General features: G+C 36.7%; 1 protein-coding gene across 2 annotated transcripts in view; it reads right to left on the bottom strand.

Moving 5' to 3' along the window:
• The window catches only part of LOC132094922 (ephrin type-A receptor 3-like), a 119,970-nt gene that overhangs the window by 24,591 nt on the left and 70,390 nt on the right, over positions 1 to 24,989 (bottom strand). For both annotated transcript variants that reach the window (XM_059499591.1, XM_059499590.1), the window contains exons 6-11: positions 17,611 to 17,735; positions 9,849 to 10,011; positions 7,442 to 7,544; positions 6,899 to 6,963; positions 5,441 to 5,566; positions 3,359 to 3,544 (exon numbers count right to left, since the gene is read on the bottom strand). In XM_059499591.1, the coding sequence (XP_059355574.1) occupies positions 3,359 to 3,544; positions 5,441 to 5,566; positions 6,899 to 6,963; positions 7,442 to 7,544; positions 9,849 to 10,011; positions 17,611 to 17,735 (768 nt within the window). The remainder of the gene's footprint in view (positions 1 to 3,358; positions 3,545 to 5,440; positions 5,567 to 6,898; positions 6,964 to 7,441; positions 7,545 to 9,848; positions 10,012 to 17,610; positions 17,736 to 24,989) is intronic.

Raw genomic sequence — 24,989 nt, 5'->3', positions numbered from 1 at the left:
TAATTTAAAACACAGTTTGTTTCTGGGCTGAAATGTGATCTGAGTTCCTGACAGGTTTGGTGAGATTCACTCGGCGCTGCCACATGTGGGTGTTATAAAAGGATCAGATTTTTTTTGTATTATATTTTTTATAGAGTTTGAGAGGGTGAAGAGATCAGGTTTTCATCACATCACAGACATTATCTGAAGCCCATAACCAGAGCAGAGGTGCAGCTCTTCACATGACACCTCTGACACAGCGGCTCAGAAATCACAACCATGACTTACTGTGTGACTTCAGCTAAATGAGAGTTTCCTGCAGGATGAAAAGAGTCTCGGCCTGAACTTGGACGGACCACAAGGTCAACTGTCACTGTCTGACAGCTTTATTTTCTCAGTCCTGCCGTTCATAAATCATCGTTTTTATCATCTGGATTTTTCTGTGCCTTATTTCAAAACCTGTAAAATGACTTTATATCAATAATAGCCTGATGACCAGTCCGTGTTGTCACGATATGTACAATATGTGCAGTAGTCTAGTCTTTTTTTCCTCCCAGCGTCCCAACAGCTGACAGCACAGGCTGAGGTTTATGAAACGTGTGCAATTAAAATAAATGGAGAAAAGCAACACTGAACAACTTATGAATGTGCTGCAACAACAGTCTTGCTCACATCAAGCAGTTTTTATTAACACTTCAAAAATATTTTTTGAATCAGTATTTGCATCTTAAAAGGAGATTTATTTACTTGGGAAGCAAAACTACATAAAATAATGAGACTAAACTATAAATATATTAAGTGTTCAGAGATTATATCCAGAACTATGTTAAGTTACCCCAACAGAATAAAGAAAGAAAAAAAGAAAGAGAGAGAGAGGGAATGAAAGAAAAAAAGATATATAGTGAATAAATAAATCTAGTTTCATTGATTTATAATTATTTATTTATCTTTATATAAATAAATATATCCAGTTTTAATGATTCCTAAATATTTTTACTGGGAGGCAAGCCAAAAATGCTGAATTTTTTTTTTTTTTTTTTGAGTACCCACAATATTTTACTCTGCACAGTTAAATCACTACCCAAACTGTAATGGAATAGTCTTTAGATTTCAGCTGAGTTGTTTTATGGTTTCTGATAGCAAAAAAAAAAAATTCTACTCCTTAAACAACACATCTCTCCTCTAAACTTTTGATCCTGAAATCCCGCTTGCAATCAGTTTCCCGGCCCCTTCTTCTCTGTGAAGCAGCAATCGGCGCTCCACAAATATTTTGTCTAACACAGGGCCAAAAGCAGCAGGTTAAATGGGGTGTGAACGTCTCTGGATTATTAAGAATTAACAGGGCAGAGTTAATAAATCATGTCACGTCAGAGGCTACAGGAGACACATGCCAACCTCCCCTGGCCCCACGGCCCAAATTCTGCACCCCACACTTACTTTCAATCACACGCAAAGTGCACCACCTCTCTAAACACACACACTCACACACACACACACACACACACACACACACACACACACACACACACACACACACACACACACACACACATTCTTTCCCAACAACAGCCTCAAATGATAGTCATTTATGATGAAGTTTTCTCATTATTTACAGTCAAGAACTCTGAAGCGTGAGCACAGTATGATTTACTCAGCCAACATAATCCTCATTTTATGAGGAATTATGGACATGAAAGGAAACTGTTACATTCCTTTCCAAATTCTACTTAAAGCAGAATGAAGCAAAACTTGGCCAGCAACACAATGTTTTTCACTACTTAGTAAAAATGTGAAGATGTATTAAAGCCTCAATGAATCACACCATTTAAGTAAAAAAAAATAAAAATAATAATAATTAAAACTCTTTGTTTCTTTTTCTTTCTTTCTTTCTTTCTTTCTTTCTTTCTTTCTTTCTTTCTTTCTTTCTTTCTTTCTTTCTTTCTTTCTTTCTTTATTTCTTTACATTTTAAATCTTTATTTTGAAAAAGGAAAAGCCTGCACACTGTCCCAATTTGCAAAAAATATAAAACATTTATTTATTGCACATTTTGATATCATTATTTTATTTTAATTCATATTTTTTTGCAGTTTGGGGGACCGTGGCTATTTTTTTAAAAATGATTTTTTATTTTTTTTTAGTCCATCTAATAATAGCATAATAGTTAATTTTTATATTTAAATATGCAAAGTTATTTTTTAAATAATATGCTGTGTTATTGTATCATTAACCTCAACATATGCTTTTGAACAATACACCACTGGTCAAAAGTTTGGAATAATTAAGATTTTTTTTTTTAATGTTTGTAAAACATTGTCTCCTATGCTCAACAAGGCTGTATTTATTTATCAATACTGAGAACATTAGAATGATTTCTGAAGATTCATGACACATGACTGAAGTATTGATGCTGAAAATTCAGCTTTGCCTCACAGGAATAAATAAGGCTACATTGTAAAATGAAAGCAATCCTTTTAAACTGTATTAATATTCCAGTTTTTTTTTCTTTCTTTTTTTACTTTTGATCAAACAAATTCAAAAACATCTTTCACAATATATAAGCAATACAAAACAGAATTATTCCAAACTGTTGGCCAGTACTGTATGGATTTCAAAAGGCATTTGAGCATATTTTATATTTGACTGTTCAATCGTTCAAAAGCCAGATTTCTGTGTGCATGTGCAAGCGGTTGAACATTCAAATATCAGATACATTGGGTCCAGTTGGTAATGTGCATACACTGAACACGTCCATCTGTGCTCAACATCAGTGGAGTGGACTGTACTTTCAAGGCGCTGCACGAAACAGAACAAAATGTGCGAAATGAAATATACCAGAGCCTTGATACTAGCAGTCTGTTTAAAGTCAGATAAGGTAAAGTGTGAACATTTTTAAAAATATATTTTTTGCCTAAATCATTATGAAAAACAGCCCCACGGAGCCCTTGAGGAGGATTGTGCAATGGATTAAAGAATTTTGCTTTGATCATTCTACATAATAGAGACTGATCTAGGGAGATTTACAAGCATACGTGATTTACAGCCCTGTGTGAATTGTCTCTCGCGCTGGATATTGGCCCAACGTTACAAGAAAGAGGTCAATACAACAGTGGCTTTCCGTATAGAAGATTTGCCAACTTCATGACATCCACTAATATTCCATAACTGGAAACAGCTAATGTTTTGTACGAGATACTCCCAAACGGGTGAGCTCTGACCTAACAAATCTTAACATGATAGATGAATCTTCTAAACAGACTCAACTCACTGTATGCTTTTCATACAGATGCAACAAAAAACCCAAATCATTCATCTTTCTCCTTTTAATGTGGGATAATAAAATGGTATCAGAAGTCAATTTTAAATAGGTGTGTAACTTACTGCGTGTGACTACACCCTCCAACCTGATGATGTTGGGGTGGTCGAACTGTCCCATGATGCTCGCTTCACTGAGGAAGCCCCGCCTTTGCTTCTCTGTGTACCCGGCTTTGAGCGTCTTGATGGCCACACAGATCTCCTTCTTAGACGGCAGCTTCAGTCGGCCGCTGCACACCTCTCCAAACTCCCCTGGTGAGAGACGCTTATTTTAGAGAAAGTGAAGGCTGACATGGGAACCACTGATTTCTTTTTTAATTAAACTGTATCCATGTTAATGACCTCTCCTCACTGGAGTTGTAAGATTTAAGAATTACATCTAGCTTTGTCTAAGAAACACAACATAAGCGTCTGTGGAAAGATTGGTTAAAGTATCCAATAGGAATTAACTAAAGTTTTCTGTGAATATTTTTGGTAAAATGTGCTCTGGGTAACTTTTTGTTACTGTATTTTAACCCACATAGCAACAACAGTTTATTGTATGTTGGATTTTAATTTTGGACCTACACTGCATTTCAAATATTTTTAATCAGTACAATTTTATTATTATTATTATTACACCAAATATGCATTAAATTGATTAAAAAAATACAGTAAAGACATTTATAATGTTAAATAAAACTTTCTATTGAGCAAATAATTCTAAAGAAAAAAAAATATTAGTCAGCACAACTAATTTCAACATTGATAAATTTAAGAAATGTTTCTTGAGCAGCAAATCAGCATATTAGCATGATTTCTGAAGGACACTGAAGACTGGAGTAATGATGCTGAAAATTCAGCTTTGTATCACAGGAATAAATTGCATATTAAAATATAATCAAATTAGCTCTTTAATATTATCATAATATGTTCACTCATGATAATGAGTGATTGGTGAGCATGAGAGAATAAAAAAAAAAAAATCTTACAAAATCTTACTAACCAGAAATATTTGAACATTAGTGTACATTAGAAAAGAGCATCGGCTTATCTGATAAAATGTTAAAAAATAATAATAAATGGACAGGTAGGACGGGTCAGAAACATTTAAATGCGGAGCCTAACGAAAGGTGAATCACAGCATCATGGTGAATGAATCCGAGTCTTAAACTGAGTTCTAGGGCATGTGCGCAGGTGTAAGAGCACACATCAAACAGCTCAGCAGGAGATCAGATCTCCACTATGGACGATGCTGACAGAGACTTGGATGGACATTTGGGCACAGATGATATCACCACCCAAACATCCAAGCCAGGGCCGTGTCCTGTTTGCGTAATTCAACGTGCAATTACTTTATTTCCCATGCAAGTTTAGAGAGATGGGTGAAATCCAGGCTTGCTGTCTGGAAAAAGTTAGCTGGAATAATTGCAAGCTGTCTAAACAGCCGCCATGCTGGACTTGGCCAGTGTTCAGATGATGTTGACCATCTTAAATATCAACCTGGCCTAATCCTCAGCAGTGATCGCTCTGATAAGCTATGCAGACAAATGAAGGTCTACCGAACCCACGCTAAAAGATCATTTTCCAAACTATATAAAAAAACAACCCCCTTTTTGTTCTTTTGCATCGCTTGCCAAAGTGTAAGAAAGCCGTAAAATGCAGATTTACAAAAGAAGTGACATCCAAAGCAGGGAATGTGCTTATTTGCAGTGTGTGAGCCCTGATGTTTGTATGCCGACTTTTATGGTGGTACATCAAAAGTGAACAGTTCCTTTATTTGCTGCATTGTCTACAGAGCCATGAATCATAAGGCATTATCTTTATATGTGCTTGGCTGTTTAAGACATCAGGGATGCGGGGAGAGAAAGAGAGAGAGATAGAGAGGGAGAGAGAGCTGTGGGGGGTGAAATATAATATCCCAGCCGGAGGTGTGCTCTGCTTACCCATGCTCCTCTGCTCTGGCAGCAGGCAGTCTATTAAAGGCATTGAGGCAGTGAGGATGAGCACTGGGAGGGACCCTTTCCCCATTTCAAAGCCACACACCTCCAGCTGCGGTGCTAAATGATTCTCATTTACACCACCTGCCATGTTTGTTACAAGTGTATTTTGGTCCAGGGCAGGTAACTTTGTTTCATTGCACCAGAGAGTGAGGATGATGCCACATACCTGCCCCAACCACTTTGTCGATGGCGATACAGGATGCTTCCAGTTCCTTGGCGAATTCGTGCACGGCTTGACTCGGGTCTTCGTAAGTGTGCGGGTCCACGTAGGTCTTGATGCCAGGCAGTCGCACTGAAAATCAAAACAAAATAAACTAGACTGAAGGAAAAACCAGTGCTTATGAAGCCGGGAATTTTGTGGGTTAATAGCAAAACATGCATATATATACTCAAGTATGTAAGTGTTTTTGAGGGCATGGGGAAAACAACTTGATTATGTCATTTGTGGTGCTTCATGGGAGTGGGCGGAGCTCAAGTTTAATTTGGTGCAATTTGCACGCTATAACTCTCTGATTGGTGGATTTTTTTATAGCATCATGGGTAATGTGTTTAACTGTGTAAACCCTGGTGAAAAACTACAATTGATATAATGTGAACTAATGGCTTCACTAAAAGTGTATTGATTTACAACCTTTCTGCTCCACAGTAGGTTTATCATTAGGTTCATTAAAAATGAAGTTTATCATTAAAAATCACCTTCCCTGTGGAGAATATGAAAGGCATTTTTATTTCTGGAACCCGACTGTTTCACTCTTGAATAGGTGCAAGAATAAAACAACAAATCGATAAGAGTTTGGTATGTGAATAGATTCAGAAAAGAAGACCAATCAGAATTCATTATTCTGAATGTTGAGCATTCGGTCAGTGTAATGGCAGATTTTCAGATTTGCTATAAAATTTCCTTAACAGTTTAAAAGCCATAAAACCAAAAGTACAGTCAGCATGCCAGAGATCGATCACATGTAACGTTGCTCAGCAAAATTCACAGGTAAAAGAAAGCAGAAGTGAAGTTGACAAAATGTTAGAAAAAAAACTCTAATTAGAATGCGTGAGGACTGGTAATACAGTGCTATCTTGCAAAAAAAAAAAAAACTAAAAAAAGTTGCAGTGTAAAAATACTGTTGCTTGTGAGCAGCATTTGCTGTGCTTGGGAGGTCTAGAGGAAAAAAAAACCATATTCCATCACAGAGGTTGTTGATTTGAATCTTTACGATAGGAAGCTAAGGGTGTCAAGAAATGCAATTTGCTGGGTTTGAAGATGGATAGGTCTATTATGGATGACCTAATCAGTTAGCTAAGCTATAGTCCTACAGGACACCTCATGCAGGTTAATCTAAGAGAAATTGTGTGGGCCTCCATTAAATTTCCTTCCTAATACCTCTGCCAGTGTGAAAAATGGCAGCTTACAGACAATTGGCTTGCTGTAGCTCGGGAGCAGAAGGGATATTATAAAAACCTCCTCCGTTATTGGCTTCTTGTGGGCTGTCTGACATTTAAAAATAAATACTAGAGCAAAACTTTGTTTTCATTTTTACTATTTGTAAGGAATGGGTATTAAACACCTGGAAAGAACCTGAATACTTGCAAGACTTATTGAGAATTATTGAGGTGTAAATATACTCACAGTGGCCGTTGCCAAAGGGCAGCCTCTTCTCATCTGGATGTTTGGACTTGCTATATCTACAAAACCTGTCAAGTAAAGTGATGAAAAGCGTTAATTATTCTAAATGGCTTTAATTGGATCATTTTTCTTCTCTAAACGATGTACGAAGCGACTAAAACCTGAACAGACAAAAGTCAGAGCCAGGAACAACTTGACTGTTTTGCTTTTCTATAAGGCATGACAGTGTTCTGGGGTCTTATAAAAAGCCATAGATTCAGAACTCTTTCAATGGTACTGACTGCCAAAATCAGCCCCTCTGCATGACACGACATTCGACTAACGGTGCCCGTTACATTCGGCAGGAAAAATAACACTGCTTCTGCCAAGTGAATCGTCTACGACTATATATAGGCAGCAGACATGAAGGGGCACACATTTTCATACTTCATATCTGAAGGGTGGGAGATCAAGGGTCCTGCGGAGAGACTTGAGACAGCAAAGTGACAGCTTCAAGATGGGCACACTTAAACCTCTGTGTGACTGCGCTTTGACTGACAGACAGACCTGCTTATCACAATGTAGAGCACTACAGTGAGGAGGATGATGGCCACGGCGGAGGAGACAGCGATCAGCACTACCTGACTGTTCTCACTGGAGATGGAAAAGGCTGCCGAGAGAGACAGAGAGAGAAATAGACATTTTTTTTCTTGAATGTGCACTTGTAGTTTATTCAAAATAAACATGTTTGCAGATAATATTAAATCAATGAAATAAAAGGTCACTTAAGTGTACTTAAAGAGAGTAGGCCTTCATAAATATGTTTCTTAACACACTTAAATACACTTTTGAACAGTGCCCTTTGTAAATGTAAACAATTAAAATGTTTGATGTTTTACTTAAAGGGATACTCCACCCTGACATGAAAATTTTGTCATTAATCACTTACCCCCATGTTGTTCCAAACCCGTAAAAGCTTCGTTCGTCTTCAGAACACAATTTAAGATATTTTGGATGGAAACCGGGAGGCTTATGACTGTCCCATAGAATGCCAAGAAAATTACACTGTCAAGGTCCAAAAAAAAGTATTAAAAGCATCGTCAGAATAGTCCATCTGCCATCAGTCGGTTCAACCGTAATGTTATGAAGCGAAGAGAATGTATGCGAATAAAACAAAAATAACAACTTTATTCAACAATTCCTTTGTCAACAGTCTCCTCTGTCTCTCCACATCACTCAAACTGCCTACACTCTTCTGTGTCAGCCGCGCCACAAGGGTGCGCTGTTTCTATTTGTATTTATGCTTTCATGTGAAAGAAAACAGCGCATCCTTGTGGCGCGGCTGACACAGAAGAGTGTAGGCAGTTTGAGTGATGTGGAGAGACAAATGAGTTGTTGAATAAAGTTTTTATTTTAGCTTTATTCACGTATAAAAAGTATTCGTGTCACTTCATAACGCAACAGTTGAATTGATGGCAGATGGACTATTCTGACAATGCTTTTCATACTTTTCTGAACCTTGACAGTATAACTTACTTGGCAGTCAGTCATAAACCTCGCAGTTTTTATCCAAAATATCCTACATTTTGTTCCAATGACGAACAAAGCTTTTACGTATATAATTAGTTGAACTTGTCAGTACATTAAGCAGTACACTAAAACTGTATATTTAAGACAAGTAATTATGAAATTACATATAAATATGTATAAAATAAAAGCACTTTAAGGGTCTGCTAATCCAGCATTTAATTTAAAGCGTATTTCTTTTTAACTAGGGTCCTGAAGTTCCTTTTAGTTGTTTTATATTTCACCCACTAAGAGTCTGACAGGGTCACAAAGACTGATTTTTATAGTGAATTTAAATTTAAATTATAAATAATTGTAGGCATATTTTCTGTCTCAACAATATGTCAACTCAAAAACATTTAGGATATTTTCCCACATTATAAGTATTTCCCATTTGTAGTTAAAACGCCAGAAAAATGTGATTGGTGCTGCTTTTAAATACACGTGTGATGTGAAAAGTTCATCTTGTTTTTCTTCAGTAGATGGAGTTGACAGTAAGTTTGAAACAATCTTGTATTTTCAATCCATTCTTAATCAAAGCTGAATGCTAGATTTTAAATATTTATCATAAATATGTGACATGACAGCACAGGGTTATTTTCTATCAGATGGTGTTGACACATATTGAGTGATGGCAAAGAAAAACACATTTTGTGAGGAAATGGAAGCAGCAGGAGGCTGTGCGCCACTGTAAATTAATACAGCAGATTATAGTGATGAGATTCATTTTTTTTTTTGGATCTGTAGCTTTTTAGAAAAACCAAGCCAATGATCAAGCCATTTGATGATTTAATAAAAAAATCAATGTTGAGAAATAAACTTTTAACAATCATTTAGATGACCATTATTTCCCACAGACGAATATTTTACACAATTTATACACTATCCTATTCATAAAACATTTTCTTTCATTATGGAAAATCTGGTGACTGAGAAACATAATTCCATGTGCCTTGGTGTATATTTCACACCAGCTATACATGTAGAGGCGCCTATAGATCGCTGATCGTGTTCAGAAACCTGTGGAGAGCCACTCACAGTATCTTTTCATTACATGAGTGTGCATTGATTTCCTATAAATGTTTCATTAGATAAAAAGGCCGTCAGCAATGCTGCGACACAATATAGGGTTTACAAAATGCTCAGTCTAAGTGCTTAATAGTGCTGCAGACAACACCTGCCATCATGGGACAAAAGATGCAGCATGTATAGTTTTAACCAAGTGATTTTACTGTATGAATGACTTGTATGACAGTGTATTGGATCAGAAAGCAAGAGAATTGCGAGCCTTTGTCTGTATTGTGCGTTGAGCTGCACAGCTATGAATGGATTGAATCTGGTGTTGTGACTGTGAGAGAATGTGACTGTAAATAGAGAACAGAATGAAAGGAAGCATATAAATGCTTACAGTCCGGACTGGTCTCAAACTCAAACTTGCGACTGCTACCGCCGTATCCGGCCGCGGTGCGCGCTCTGATCTGAAGCAGGTATATCGTGTCGGGTTTTAGTCCGTTCAGTGTAACGTTTGTGCCCTTTGACCTCAGGATGGTATAGCTGGTCTCTTGTTCCTGCTGTAGGATAGAAAGCAATAAGAGGAAAACAAGAGAAATGTTAGTTTAGCACAACATAAACTTCTGCCTCCAATATCAATGCCAGATAAATAAATCAGACTGATGCTGAGTCAAAGACATCTTTTATGATTTTATGCTTATTATGATGCAACATTTCATGGAAATATAGAAGAACAAGGATACAAGAAATCAACACAGAGAGTTTTTCACAACATATTTTTAATTAACCATCTGAAGTACACTACTGTTCAAATGTTTTTAAAGTAAGTCTCACACACACTGTATTTATTTGTTCTGCTCCAGCAGATGCATGTTTACCATCTACATCTTCCTGGGACTGAATTGCCTTAAAAGGACTTCAGAGCAACCTAAAAGGACCCTAAAGAGAATCTTAAAATCTTAAAGAGAAATAGTGAACATTTGAAGTAAATCATATGTCATTAGAGACGCACAGAGACATCCGTCTGTCTGACATGTGACTGTTGGAGCGGACAGGAGAGGGACGTCCCACCGGACATGAAAATTCATGCACATCAGGAGCATGTAAGGCTGCTTGGGACAGTGCCAGCTCATCTTAATATACTGCCACCTTCCCCTCACATTTTTATGGCTTTCCTGAAGATTTCTGTGGTACGTTGATCCTCTCTACAAGCGAAAAAACCTAACTGATTTATGGAGCGTCTTTGTTTTCAAACCATTGTTTCCAGATGTTTCTCTGACTGGAAAAAGGCAGGAGTGGAATGAGAGAGAGGGGAGGTTTCTGTTGTTTATTGTAGGAGTCCAGAAACGGGGGAAAACATCCCACAAACAGAGGGATCACTCATTTGCCGGCATTATCCAGCACATTCATCCATGTAACTTATCAGTCTTCGGCCATAGCTAGTGTTATGGCAAACCGTCAAAAGTTAATTTGCATTTTGCTCCATCGTTGACCTCTAAGAATAGCTCACTTGTCCACACTGTAGATATTGAGTTTCCCCACGCTGAAGTAATTAATGGCAAATGAGATTTGAGAGCATCTTTTCGTGGGTCGGCAAACACGTAACAGATTAAAGCTCTATTGGGTTTCATGTCTAGACTACACATGCTAATAGGATTTTTGATGCGGCGATGGTATGGACGCCACTAGATGAGAGAGGCAGTGTACAGTTACATATGCTGGATTTCTTTGAATATCCTTTGCTTATCCACTAATCAGAAACAAATAAAACAGCAATGTAGCACAGCCACATTTAGAACAATGCTGTACTGATGCGACTGCAAGTACACGAGAAACAACGCTTTCAAAATGTTAAAACACTGGTTTTGTATTTTTCCGGATTTCCAGAAAAAAAAAAACATGCCATGCATGACTCAGATTAAAACAGATTAAACTTTGAAAAAAAAGGGGGTAAAAAATTATTAGAAAAAAAAAAAACACTTTTATTCAACAAGGGGACATTAAATTGAAGAAAAATTGTCAGTAAAGTATTTTACATTATTATAAAAGATAAATACTGTTCTTTGGGACTTTCTATTAATCACAGAATGTATTACGGGTTTCACAAAAATATTAAATCACAACTATGACAACACAGAACAAATTTTAACAACACCAGCATATTAGAATGATTTTTGTGACACTGAAGACTGGAGCAATGAAGCTGAGATTCAGCTTTGCCATATTTGAAGTTATACTAAACTAGAACAGCTACTTTAAATTGTAGTAATATTTTACAATATTACAGTTTTTATTGTATTTTTCATCAAATTAATGCAGCCTTACAGAGCACAAGAGATTTCCTTAAAAATATTTTAAAAATATCTTAAAAATCCAGATCTTAAGAAATGTAGTGTACATGTTCTTTGTGTTTCTTGTTTAAAGAAATTGAGATTAATGTTAGAATGTTGGTATATTAGCAATTATAGAATTCTAATTAGATAATATAAAAAAAAATGTAATAAACATACTAGATAGAATTTGTATGTAGCATTTTTACAAAACAATAACTACTATACTATTTTTTTTAAACAGTAGACCAAATCAATATACCCAAATGTTGAATATGTGACCTCAAATGGATATAACATTTGCTAAATCCTGTGGAAAATGTGGAATATACAAGCCAAAATTAAAAGCAACAAACATGCACATGCAATATGCGTCTTTACTGCTTAAATACACATTTCACCACATAAGTAATAATATTTGATATTGACCAGACTCATACAATCAAATCCAGACCGCTGGTTTAGACTGAACATGTTACTTACAGCATTCAAAATAAATGAAAAGCCATATTTTATCAGCATTGCATGGTTTTTATTCACATCTCCTTTCACAAAGAGCCAGTACGTGCTGTGATGATGGCAAAACAGGGCTTCCCGTTAAGTTATAGATGCTCTTTTGGGTCTTACATCTGTTAATGCAGCTGAGCTTTGGAAGTTTTGTCCAGGCTGTATTACAGAAACTTCTGAATCAACTCTGAATTTGATCTATAAAGTAACCAATGCCATTTCACTGATTAAACAGAATTTCTTTTCTTTTTTTTTAATCTTAAATCAAGAATTAAGATTGAACGTTTCTGTAATACAGCATTAGAAACTTAAATTGGAAGCAATGTTTTGGAAACAGGGTTTTTCCGCTCCTCTCGCAGCACTTTTCAAATGAAAAACTAATCCAAAACTGCTTTTTCCGGGGTGCCCAAAGAGCCTGTAAGTGTCACCAGCGAGCATCTGTTTGTAAAAAGTGATTTAATCTGTAGATCTGTATATCTACTGTAGCAGTTTTATAAATGCGGTAGGACGTCAACTGACAAAACCCATCATGGAAAGAAACGAACACATGACTCCAGTGGAAACCTAGTGACTAATGCAAACATCACATTTGATCTGGATCCGACGACAATCATTTCTACCCCTTTCTTGAATGCAGCACAGAAACCATTTCAAACCTCCAGACTTTGGATGCAAAGCCACAAATGGAGCGCATCAGGTTTTATGGTTTGAGGAGGCCTCGGATGTATAAATTCGCTCTGCCGTGGAAGACGAAACCAATACCTCGCATCGTATTGTATGCGTCTCTGTTCGAGTCATAAATCTTTTCCCAGGTTGTCACTGTTCACTGCTCACGACATCATGTGATCAGCTGGAAATCATATACAGGTGTGTTGAAATTTTCGCTGCAAAATACTATATCCTTACCATATGTCCTAGGTCTGCATCAGCCACCTCCCAGCTCCGGGGTTTGACAAGGCGTGCAATTGTTACTTTTCGACAAGTGCGCTATTGGTGGAATTTAATATGCTTGTCATGTTCTACTTTGACAGTCTAAATATTGCAATCTGGGCTTACAGCCTTCCTCTCCACTAAAGAAGAAATTCTGTAAATACAAAATGCCTTTTCCAAAGCATTTCTTCCATCCAAGCTGTAGGAGAAATAAACATTCTCGAATACGCTCCGAGATCAATAAGATAAACTGAAAAAATCATCTCAAATGAGCACCATTTCCAGAAAATTAAAAAGCTCTATCCGTCAATAAGGCCAATTTTAGATTGTTGCCAAAAAGACGAGCGCAATGGGGATGCTGTAGCGTCAAGGAAACACGAACCAGAGCGCTCAAGTATTTCGAGATGCTTGAATCGTAAGGCTTTTTCCTCTTTCGTAGCATTGTTAATTTTATATACACACACAAAGAGCATTCCCCCCTGGCGTGTAATCAAAAAGAAATTTACTTTAAGTGAAGCAACATGGATCTCTTGGAGCTCAGGATTGGATGAGGCTTTCTCACAGGAGCAGCATCACTTGGGTTACCGAGCATCTCGATGCCTTTTTGGAAATCCATTAAGTGCAGTTTGTTTGATTTTGCGCTATACAACATTATGCAGTGTAAACATCATGGTGTTTTTGAACTTGGCCTGTTGATGCCACATTTTCTTTGAAAAGTCACTTAACGGATCTGGCTCTTTTTATGAGGTTTATATGTTCCAGTCTGCGGCCTGTGTGTCATTGAATCCGGTAAGAAGATTTGGGGCCCCCTTTCCTTCTCAGTGTGTGTGTGTATATGTTTTGTGAGGGTGAAGGTGGCATGTTATCCTCTGCCAACCTAGATCAAGGGGCACCGAGGTTCTTACCGAGGGTGTCTCTGGCTTTTCCACATGGCAGCACCGTTTGTGTAGGATTTGGGCGACTCCAGCTATGCCTGATGAAGCAGTGCCTCACAAGGTTGTGTAATTAACAGGAATCAATGGAGAGACGGACTAGATTTCATTGTGAACAGGGAACACTGTGCCACCCAGGGTCAAATGAGACATGGAGGATTTCAGGAGCCCCCGAGTGTACCTGTGCCAGAGGGTGAAAATGAGCTGCCTTTTGCTTGCAAATAAGGGGATTACGGTCAAGTGAAAGCATTTCCACTGGCGGAGATTTGGGCCTCAATGATCTCACAGAAAGACGCATCACAAAGGAAGCGCAGGGTCCAACGATTTTCTTTTTTCGACAGCAGATGGGAAAGCGCTATCAGCATATTTGGACTGAATGTAAATTTTGAACTCTCACATTCTGAGTGTAACTCGGCTCAAGAGAGTTGAGCCACTTTCCTCAAAAGGTCAACTCATAAAGTTTGCCCGTTCAGAACAATTCAGATGAAACATTTAGGCTTAACGTTTTACTGTGATCCTATGGTTAACTTATTAGCTCATTCTGCAGAAGCTTAGGCTGTATAATGGCTGTGTTCAGTGCTAATCTTCATATGGTAAATATGAGGCACAATCAATGTTAACTTCAAGAGCAATGTCAAAGTTATTTAACAGATAATGCTTACTGTAGGATAACTCATTACAGCTGGATGATATATTAAATATTTGCAGTTTAGCACCATTTAAAAGTCTGTGGTCAGTAAGGTTTTAAAATATTTTATTCAGTAAGGATCCTTGAAATTGATCAAAAGTGACACTAAAGACTATTTCTTTTGAACTTTCTATTTTACCAAATAAAATCAACCTAAACTTTTCTACAAAAAGTAATAAAAAAGGTTTTCATAAAAAAGGTTTTCAACATTATTGATGATAAGACATCAGTATATTAGATATTTATACATTTTCTGAAGGATCATATGACAATAAAAGACTGGAGTAATGATGCTGAAAAATTCAGCTTTGGATCACAGGAATAAATTAATTTTTTTTTAAATATTCAAATAGACAACATATACTTTGAATTGTAATAACATTGCAGTATAATACTATTTGTACATTTTTTTACCAAATAAATACAGCCTTGGTGTGCTTAATTTTATTTTTTACTAACCCCGAACTTTTGAAATAATGTATTCAGCAATTAGTTTGATGCAATATAAAACTAAAATTATTATTATTTTTGCCATTAAGTTTTAGAAAGAACATGTCAATAGTTTGTGTGAATCAGTTTAAACTGTTTTAATCTATCTATCTATCTATCTATCTATCTATCTATCTATCTATCTATCTATCTATCTATCTATCTATCTATCTATCTATCTATTTCTTTAAGCTGTATCAGTCAGCCATAGTATTTGGGGATAGAAAATTACAGGATAAAATAAACAGCTGGTCTAAAACATTGGCATGAGCTTTCAGTTTTGAACTTAAAACTTTTTTGTCATGATGAAGATGAACCATGTTTTGGAGACAACCGAATACGGTCTACAATTTCAATCTGCACGTCTCTGTGTGGTCATACAGTCAAGTCATTTACCCACTAAAGCTATGGAATGTTTTTGCTGCGGGAAGAATTCTGGACCATTGCCACTGCAGACTGTTCTAGAGCTTTCTTTCACACCCTCAGATCCCCTGCCAGTTCGGGAGAGGAGACTCCCACATTGTCAGGGCCCAGTTAAGTTTCAAACCCAGATTGGTGCTTGCTTCAGAACGAGGGAGACGTTACCCACTTCACCTAGAGCAGAAGACATCACAGGATCTGACAGCATGAAAGAGCCCTCTGAAAACTGACCCTAAAAGAGCAGCGCTGATGTGGCACAACGATACTGACCCTCAATCAAGACCTGATTCCTATACGGCTCATTAATCATACGGCATCTGTAGGAAAGCAGCCGAGGGGCCGACCGGACTGGGTCGTGAATAGAAAGGAGAGATTTTAAGAGTTTTTTTAGATGGGCGAGCATGGACTTGTAGCACACAAGCTTTAATGGGCAGGTGGTGTTTAGATCAGTGCCTCCAGTGTTGCAAGACCAAAGCAGAGATCATCTGGCACTTTCACAGATTGTTAAGAAGGCTTTAAATGAACTGACCTGGTCAGTGAGTACTAAGCAATGTTTCCTCTAAACTGCCTGTGCACTGCCTACACAGAAAGACATAAATCTGTGCAGAAGGCAGACTCGAAAGAGAGCTCTCTAAACAAAACTAGATGATCAGGCACGATATTAAAACCAAAGTCCATCTGCATGTCCATTGATTCTGAATATGGAACTGGATCTATAAGAAATCATGAGCATTCCATGATCTCAATAAAAGTTCTACATATACAGTAATGTAGTTCAATTTGTCTGTTGTCTAAACAATCAAGTTTGAGGACTGCACTATTCAAGTACACAGTAAAAAAACATCAAAATACATAAATTCTATGGAGTGAATAAACACTGCCACTACTTGGCTACACAAACTGTTTGGATGGGAAAAGGCATTTTAAAATCTTCATAAACACTGAGGTGGAGAAATCTCCCCCACCCCAATCATTAGAAATTGCCAATCTGTAGTAATTAGAGATGGCCAATCAAATCAAAGTAGGTGGGCTTTACTGTTCATAGAAGCAGAGCACACATTTCAGCACAAATCATCAACTTAATGTTGAACCAGAGCAAGGTAAAATGGAAGTTGCAAATCATTTAATATTAGTCAACTGTTTTACGATAGAAATGTTAAATGACTGACAGCTATCCAGTGATGCAAACTCGACTTTAACTTTAAAATCAACAATTTTACCCCATCATTGCTGAGAAATGCAGTGTAGTGATTCAGGATTCATTATCGCTATTTTATTAATAAAAGGCATATTTCAGCAAGTCATCTTCACCACATCTAGATTCCTAAATGCACTACAGTAAGTTGCTGCCATGTGATTGGCTGATTAGAAATTTGTGTTACCAAGCAATTGAACGGGTATACCCAATAATGTGGCCGATGAGTGTGTGTGTGTGTGTATATATATATATACATGCACACACATACATACCTACAAACACTGCGTATATAAATATATATATATATATATTGTTAATTGTTAAATGAAAAATGAGCACTAGCGTCATTCTGTTCAGGTGGCTGAAAGATCTGTCCAACAGAAATAGGTTTTGCTCAATAAAAGCAAAAATAAAGGGAACATTAGTAGCGGGTTAAACTTTTCATTTCAGGTAAACATCTCTCAGCAGAGCAGACAGAATCTATTTCACCTCCAACAGTCAAATTAAGCCACATCGACTAATGACTTGAAATGCTCCCAGGTATATAGATGTTCGCTCTGGACCAAGATTCCTAATGATGCCAAATAAAAGGACAAAGTGATGACTTCAAATGAAAATGTTAATGCAATGAATGCCCACAGCGAATCAAAATTAGACTGCCCTACCTTCTCATAATATTTGACTTCGTAGTCCAAAATGATCCCATTGGGCCTCTCTGGCTCCATCCATGACAGTGAGATGCTGTTTCTGGATGTTCGGTCCTTCCTGAAGACAGTCACTGCAGATGGAGCTGCGCAGAGAGAGAGAGAGAGAGAGAGAGAGAGAAAATGGAAAAAAGAGGATTAGCTGTTTCCACTATAGCTGTGATGGTATTACAAGCACATAAAGCCTAAGGTCACAGGAAGTTCAGCTGACATTTTCATTCAACAATTTGCCTCCTGTGAACTGGTTCCTGTTGACCTAATCGAGTTTGCTCGCCAATGGGGGCCGGTTTCAAAGTTGGGAAAGTTGGGACTGAAAGACAAATTGATGCAATCAGGCAACGGATGGTTCCTGCAAACAGTGGCCACTTTCATGTCAAGTCAATAACTTGCACGGCTCATTAATTTTTTTATGCCAAGGACTCCCAATTATGAAGTAATCAATTAAAGAGTAACCCACTTTCTAAATAATGAAAGCAGGTATAACACTGTTAAAAAATGAGGTAGGTAAGTTTGTTTACATGTTTTTGAAAGAATCTCTTAGCAATCTGCATTTACTTGATCAAAACCCAGTAACCAAAATACTGTGAAATATATATATGCTGAATATCCTAATCTGCTGCTTATTATTATTAGCTGTTATTTTTTTAAGTATATTATAATAATTAAGTAATAATAAATAATACAAAATATTTTGTATCATTATAAATGTCTTTACTCTCCTTTTTCATCTGTCCTTACTGAATAGAAATTCATATATTTATATACTTCTATTCTATTCTATTCTATTCTATTCTATTCTATTCTATTCTATTTTCTAGAGGTCCTAAGATTCCAGTGTGTAAATAAATAAATAAATAAATAAATAAATAAACCTAAATTAGTTTAGTATTTTCTTCCTTCCTTCCCTCTTTATTTTTTTTTACATCCCCACTATGCCATTCGTTCCTTATACAGTTTTTGATGGTCCTACAACTTAACGGTACACTTTACAAATGTGTCTCCAAACTCCTCCGTTGTGCTCTTAGATGTTTTTCATACAAACACCGCCATTTGATCAAGGTTCGGTGAACCAGCATAATTACCCAGGGCATCCTTGAGATTAGCAGTCTAGTCATTTACATAGCCCTCCTACCAGTGAACTATTTTGACAAAATATGTAGTTTTGCACATCTCTAAGCGTGCTACAGGCAGCTCAAAGTCTCTCTCTGCTCTGGCGCTTCACATGGTCACAATCTGTGACTTTAATTCATGTCAGAGCCGGTCCCGCTCTCCTCCTGCCTGGCGCTCATGTTCTTTTTCAACTTTACAGCTCTGTAATTGCGAGGCAGCATGGAGGCCATGAAGGCATCTGACTTGCCTGTGTTTTAATTTTATTAGACCACAGGAAAAAACATGTTGTTCTTTCAAATGTTCATGCTTTCCTTGATTGTGATTATACAGTCTCGAAATGCTTCTTTTCCTCTGGAACCCTTTCATTTTTTTTCTTTTCGTCTATTTCTCTTTGTTAATGAATCCAGATGGGCTCAGTCTGTTTCAGTTTGCAGCCCCGCTGCACAAGCTCCTTCCCTACGGCACTCGGATAGGGGAGGAATTATTGAAGTTTTATAGTGGCCGCAGTTTATGGAAGCTATGATTTGTAATGTCTGGACAGCAGGCTCATTTGACACTGTGTATCTTTCTCAGTGTTCACAGCACGAACAGATCAAATTTGACTTAAAATCAAATAAAAAGCACTGGTTTCTACAAAACCTTCTGAAAGAATGTGACAAACAGCAAAGAGCAAAGTGATTATGTTTCTGAAACCAAGTAAGCAGCCTTATTAGTAGGCACAGTATGGCACTATAGGTAGACTATTGGGATATGTCCTAATAGTTTTTGATAATATATTTTTAAATTTAGATTTTATTTTTATATTGTGTTTTCACTTGCTTTTAATTTTATTTAGTCTTTTTTTTTTTTTTTACATTTTTCATTTTATTTTTCAGACATGCATTCATTCATTCATTTAGTCTGTAAAGTTTTATTCATTTTTATTGATTTATTTTAGTTTATTTAGCATTAGTTATTTTAGCACTTCAAGGCAAACTAAATGAGAAATCATGTCTGGTCCTGAAATTAAATAATTATAAGTAGATAAATAATTAAAAGTAACAAAAATGCTATTTATGGTTTTAATTTTAGTTTATAATAACAGCCCTGGTCCAAAATCACCCCATACCCTTATACTGTGCACTATTTGAGGGGACACATTTGTAGTGATGTCCGCAACCATAGTGGATATTGTCAAGTGCACTCATCCCCATCATGCATCTCAATTAGGAGGGTACAACCAATGAATAAATTCCATAGTCTTGCTAGAAAAAGGCGAACACAGCACTACTCATGCCCTTGATGTCTGAATTTGCTCACTGGTTGTCACTTCCTCATTCGGTGGACTGTGTTAGTGGAGTAATGTAGGGAGTAGTGAGTGAGTGTATATAGGGGAGTGATTTTGGATACAGCCTCAATGTTAAGGAACCAAAAGGTTGTTGTAATGATTACTCAGGCATATGATAAACTGTACTTCCTTTTGATCAACTTCTAACACAGCATTGTAAGTATCCTCCACAGAGAAGCAAATCACAGAATTAGCGACAATTTGCGACAAGCTGAGGTACAAAACTAAAAACTTAATAAAACGGTTCCAAGAATTTGACTGTTTTATTCCGTACTTGCTATTTTTTATGAATTTCAGTTTTGAGTTGTTAGCTTAGCAACATGCTAATGCCAAACTCTACTGAAAACAGTTGTGAGTCAAGTCCTCCATGGCTTTTCTAATTGTGCGGCAGCAGATCTTTCAACAGGATGTTCACTTGGTTTTGGGACCATGTACATTTCTCGGCTTTCTCTTTGTGAACAGATCGCCTCTGTCTTAAAGCCAAAAGAAATCTTCAGTTCCCACAAACCTCCTAGAAGAAAGCAACAGCAAAAAGAACCACACAATTATGTGGGATACTGCGAGGATATTCAGTTACGAAAAACTGCAGGAGGGAGGGAACTCTTCAGAAGAGGAGTGAAACCAGAGCGCTGCGTTTACAGGTGTGGCTGACAATTATTATACTGGCAAGTATGCTGCAGTGGAGACGTAAGCATTTGTAAATAATCTTAGTGAAGTGCTGTCGAGATAATGACATTCTGCAGAACATGGTCTCAAAATGTCCTCCACATGGCTCTGCGGATGTGGGACAGAGGCATGGAATTAATGTGGGTGCAGACCCTGCTTTTCTTTCTCCCTGCTCTTTCCCCCTAAAAACTCCACAGGCCAAACAGAAGAGGCAAAACGCAACAACATATTTCAAGAATGCATGAATGAGTCATGGAAAACCTTTTGTCATGCCATGATCCAGCTAAACACTTCCATGCAGATCAGGGGCCAAAATTAACACTTGCCAAGTGCCAAACACAAGTCAGAATTGGCTTCGGCTGTTGACTGGTAACATAAGGAACTGCAGCATTTCATGGTTTAAATCCAATTGTAAGAATGATATCTCACCCTAACTGATGTAATAAGAGCAATTGTAAAGAGCAATTCTTCTTCTTCTTTTTATTTTATTATTATTATTATAATTTGTTTATTTATTTATTTATTTTTGGTGATACATGTTTTAATGTCTCTTTTGCCCACCATGGCTGATTTTATGTGATCAGACATACAATAAAAACAGTACATTTGTTAAATATTATTACAAATTAAATCAGCTATTTTCTATTTGAATATACACTTTAAAATGTATTTTATTTCTATGATGCAAAGCTGAATTTTCAGCATCATTACTCCAGCCTTCATTGTCACATGATCCTTCAGAAATCATTCTAATGATGATTTGGTGTAAAAAAAAAAAAAAAAAACGGTTGCATAATATTTTTTGGGAAACTGATACTTTTTGGTTTTAATAGTTTAAACAAACAACATTTACATTTTAGATAAATAGTATGATTAAAAAGTGATATCAAACATACTTCAATTTGAAAAATTTAATGTCATTTATCAATAATAATAATAATAATAATAATAATATATATATATATATATATATATATATATATATATATATATATATATATATATATATATATATATATAAAACTGACTGACCCCAAACTTTTGCACAAAAGTAATTTTGAGAATATTCCTCACTAGTTATAATAATTATAATAAACATGACACAAAATCACATTTAATTTTGTGACTGGGAGATAGAGATTGACCCCTATAACATATGATCTTGCAGTTTAGAGCTTAACAAGTCATTAAAAAATCATTATAAAAAATTATAGTTTTCCAGTTTCCCTGGGAATATTTCAGACATAGCACTTTTTTTCAATTCACATCGTGTTCAGTTGTGCCAAAAAGTAAATTTTGCACATCCCGGCACAGCAGTATGAGCCTTGGAATTACTGAAAGTTAGGCCACATGCTTTTCCAGCTTTGTTGGCTTTGCTGAAAATCTCTGCCCTGCCCCGGCACGACTGCAAGGTCAGAAGAATTGGCCCGTTAAAATGGCAGAACCATCAGGTCTCGAAACACACGCTTTACAGCTCTGATGAGATTGAGAGCCAAGCAGAGAGCACAGTTCTTACATGGAGGGCAGCTTGCGTGTGCTGTCTCCCTTGGGCTGCGGAGCACATGCTGGCTCTGTTTAGATGGATTGGGCTGTGCTGACAACCCTTGGAGCCCCTTGTAAATGTGCTCTCTGCAGCCCCGACTCACTAGATTGGCCGTTCACACATCCATCTCCTTGTTCTGGCTGTGTTTTATAGGACAGTAAAGGAAGCTGGATTATTTGTCTAAGAGCAAGAGTAGAGAAGAACAGAGAGAGGGGTCACGATCTTCCTGGTTTTGGTTTCTGAAACAGCCTGAACTGAAAAACTCAATCGGAAAGACAGAAAATGAGGGTGTAGTGCTGTCTCTGTGCGAGGAAATGAATACCATTGCAGTCCAATAAACTGGAGCGCTTAAGCAAAAAAATCTTTCTTTGTACTGTGTGCTTTGAAATCAAGTAAGAATTGTGAGCGGGAGTGTGTATGTCTAAAGGGATAAATAGTCTAAATCAATAATCAAAGGGATTAATGTCCAAAACAGATAATAATTAAAAACAAATGGCCTCAATATTCTAAAAAAAAAAAAATCATGTATTTAAGGTTTGTTAAAATGTTACTCTTCACTGAAGAACTAGAGAAGAGAAGTGTTAAATCCATATTTACTGCCCATCAGTTTGAGGGGCTACAAATCTGTCTCCCTCAAGGTATCCTTGACTGACAAAAACAGCTTTAATAGAGTGAAGCTGTGACCTATCAACACTAAAAAACCTTAAACCCACAACAAACTCTGGTGCTTATAGCCAGGGTCATTCTAACAATGTGTTATGTTTTTATAACCCCATCTACTGTATATGTCTTAGTATATTGGAAAACTTTAAACTCTGAAATCTGAGTGAATGTTGTCATTTTATTCAGGTGCTATATAGTAAATTCTGAATAATAATAATGAAATACTAATTAAAATATTTATTGATGTAATTACATTTATAATATTATTTCAGTAATTATCGGTTCATTTTTTTCAATCTTTCAAAGTAAAATATATAACTTTTCTTAAGAATACTGTTTTTTTTTTACATTTCCTGTTTCATCAGTATCACTTTATAATATTCATCTTTTTTTTAAACTAAAATAATTTTAATCTAAATTTAATGACGATAAGTAAGCAATACACACTATTATTACAAAGCTTTAGAAATACATTTTGAAAGGAGACACATACTCACCAAGGCTGCATTTATTTGATAAAAAATACATTATAAACAGTAATACTGTGAAATATTATGATTCCAAATAAATGTTTTCTATTTGAATATATTTTCAATTGTAATTAATTCCAGTGAAGCAAAGCTGAATTTTCAGCATCATTCCTCCAGTCTTCAGCGTCACATGATCCTTCAGAAATCATTCTGATATGCTGATTTGCTTGCCAAGAAAAAATTTAATGTTGCAAACAGTTGTGTTGCTTTATATTTTTATGGAAAAAATAATTCTTTTTCAACTGAAAGTTCAACAGAAAGTATTTATTCAAAATAGCAAGTCTTAACTGTCTCTTTTGATCCATTTTAGTGTCATTGCTGAATAAAAGTATTACATTTATTAATTTAGTTAGTCTTTGCGGATTTTCTTTACTTATTAACATTTAATATAATTTAATGAAACATTATTTAAAATACTTTAAATCATAGCAAGCATAAATTATTCATTTTCAAAAGTTAACAGGGATGACCCACACATAATGAAAATATTGTTGAAAACATGAATGTTGATTGACTCAGAGAGGGAAGATAACATAGAGCCTGTAGCACTGTATCACTCTGAAAGAAGAGGCCTTTCTTCACAGATAAATCAGCATCTGTTCTTCGACAGAAGATGAAAGATCTGCTGAGTGAAAATGCAGTCCTCTCACAATGACAGTAAGGATTTTACGAGGTCTCAGGCAAAGTCAACTGCTCCCTCTGGTAAAAGGGTGCAAAACTATCAATCCCTAGCCTTTGAACCTCTAGTAGTCCAAGTAGACTTTGCCTACTATTTCATGACACCAGACCCCAAAGCCTGTAATCTGTGGACCAAAGCCTACTCTAAATCATCTGACAGGACCTGTACCTATCACTCCACAGCCGGCACTGAACCGACAGAGGCCTGAGCCCCACAGGGCTCGAGAACAGACACACGAGTCTTCAAAAAGGAAGCCCACATGGAATGAGAGGCAGATGGCCTGCCGTCCAGCACCCCTCTGCTTTAGTAACCTGAGGAGTCGTGACCTTCAGTCAGCCATACTAGAGGCCAACACCTGCAGAATGATAAGTTCAGCTGTGATAGCGCGGGATGAGCAATAAGCTTGCAGAGGCATTAAACAGTTCTTTTCTTACTTCCAATTGGAATGTTGAGCGTTGTTGCACATCGCTGAGAGGAAATTGAATTGTCTTTGTGAATATGTCTCAACCCATCTCAGGGGACCATTAAAACATTTCGCACGATCAATGGAAATCTTTGATGACAATTTTTCTGTTAAGACGTGGCTTTGAATGAAGTGTCATTTTGTGGGAATTTTGTGTTAATGTGCCATTAGAAGACCCGGGAGAATTAAATGGATAGTTCACACATTGTTCTGAACCTCTATGATGTTCTTTCTTCCATGGAACACAAAAGGTGAATATCTGAGGAAAACCCTGGCTGATCTATTCCATAATGAATGGGGAATGGGCCTGTCATGCCACAAAATGCAAAAAGAGCACAATAAAATTATCAGAAATGTTA

Source organism: Carassius carassius, chromosome 19 (genome assembly GCF_963082965.1).
Source record: "Carassius carassius chromosome 19, fCarCar2.1, whole genome shotgun sequence".
In the NCBI taxonomy this organism is placed as follows: Eukaryota; Metazoa; Chordata; class Actinopteri; order Cypriniformes; family Cyprinidae; genus Carassius; species Carassius carassius.
The sequence above is the reverse complement of the archived record's forward strand: the minus strand, read 5'-3'. Positions and strand labels throughout refer to the sequence as shown.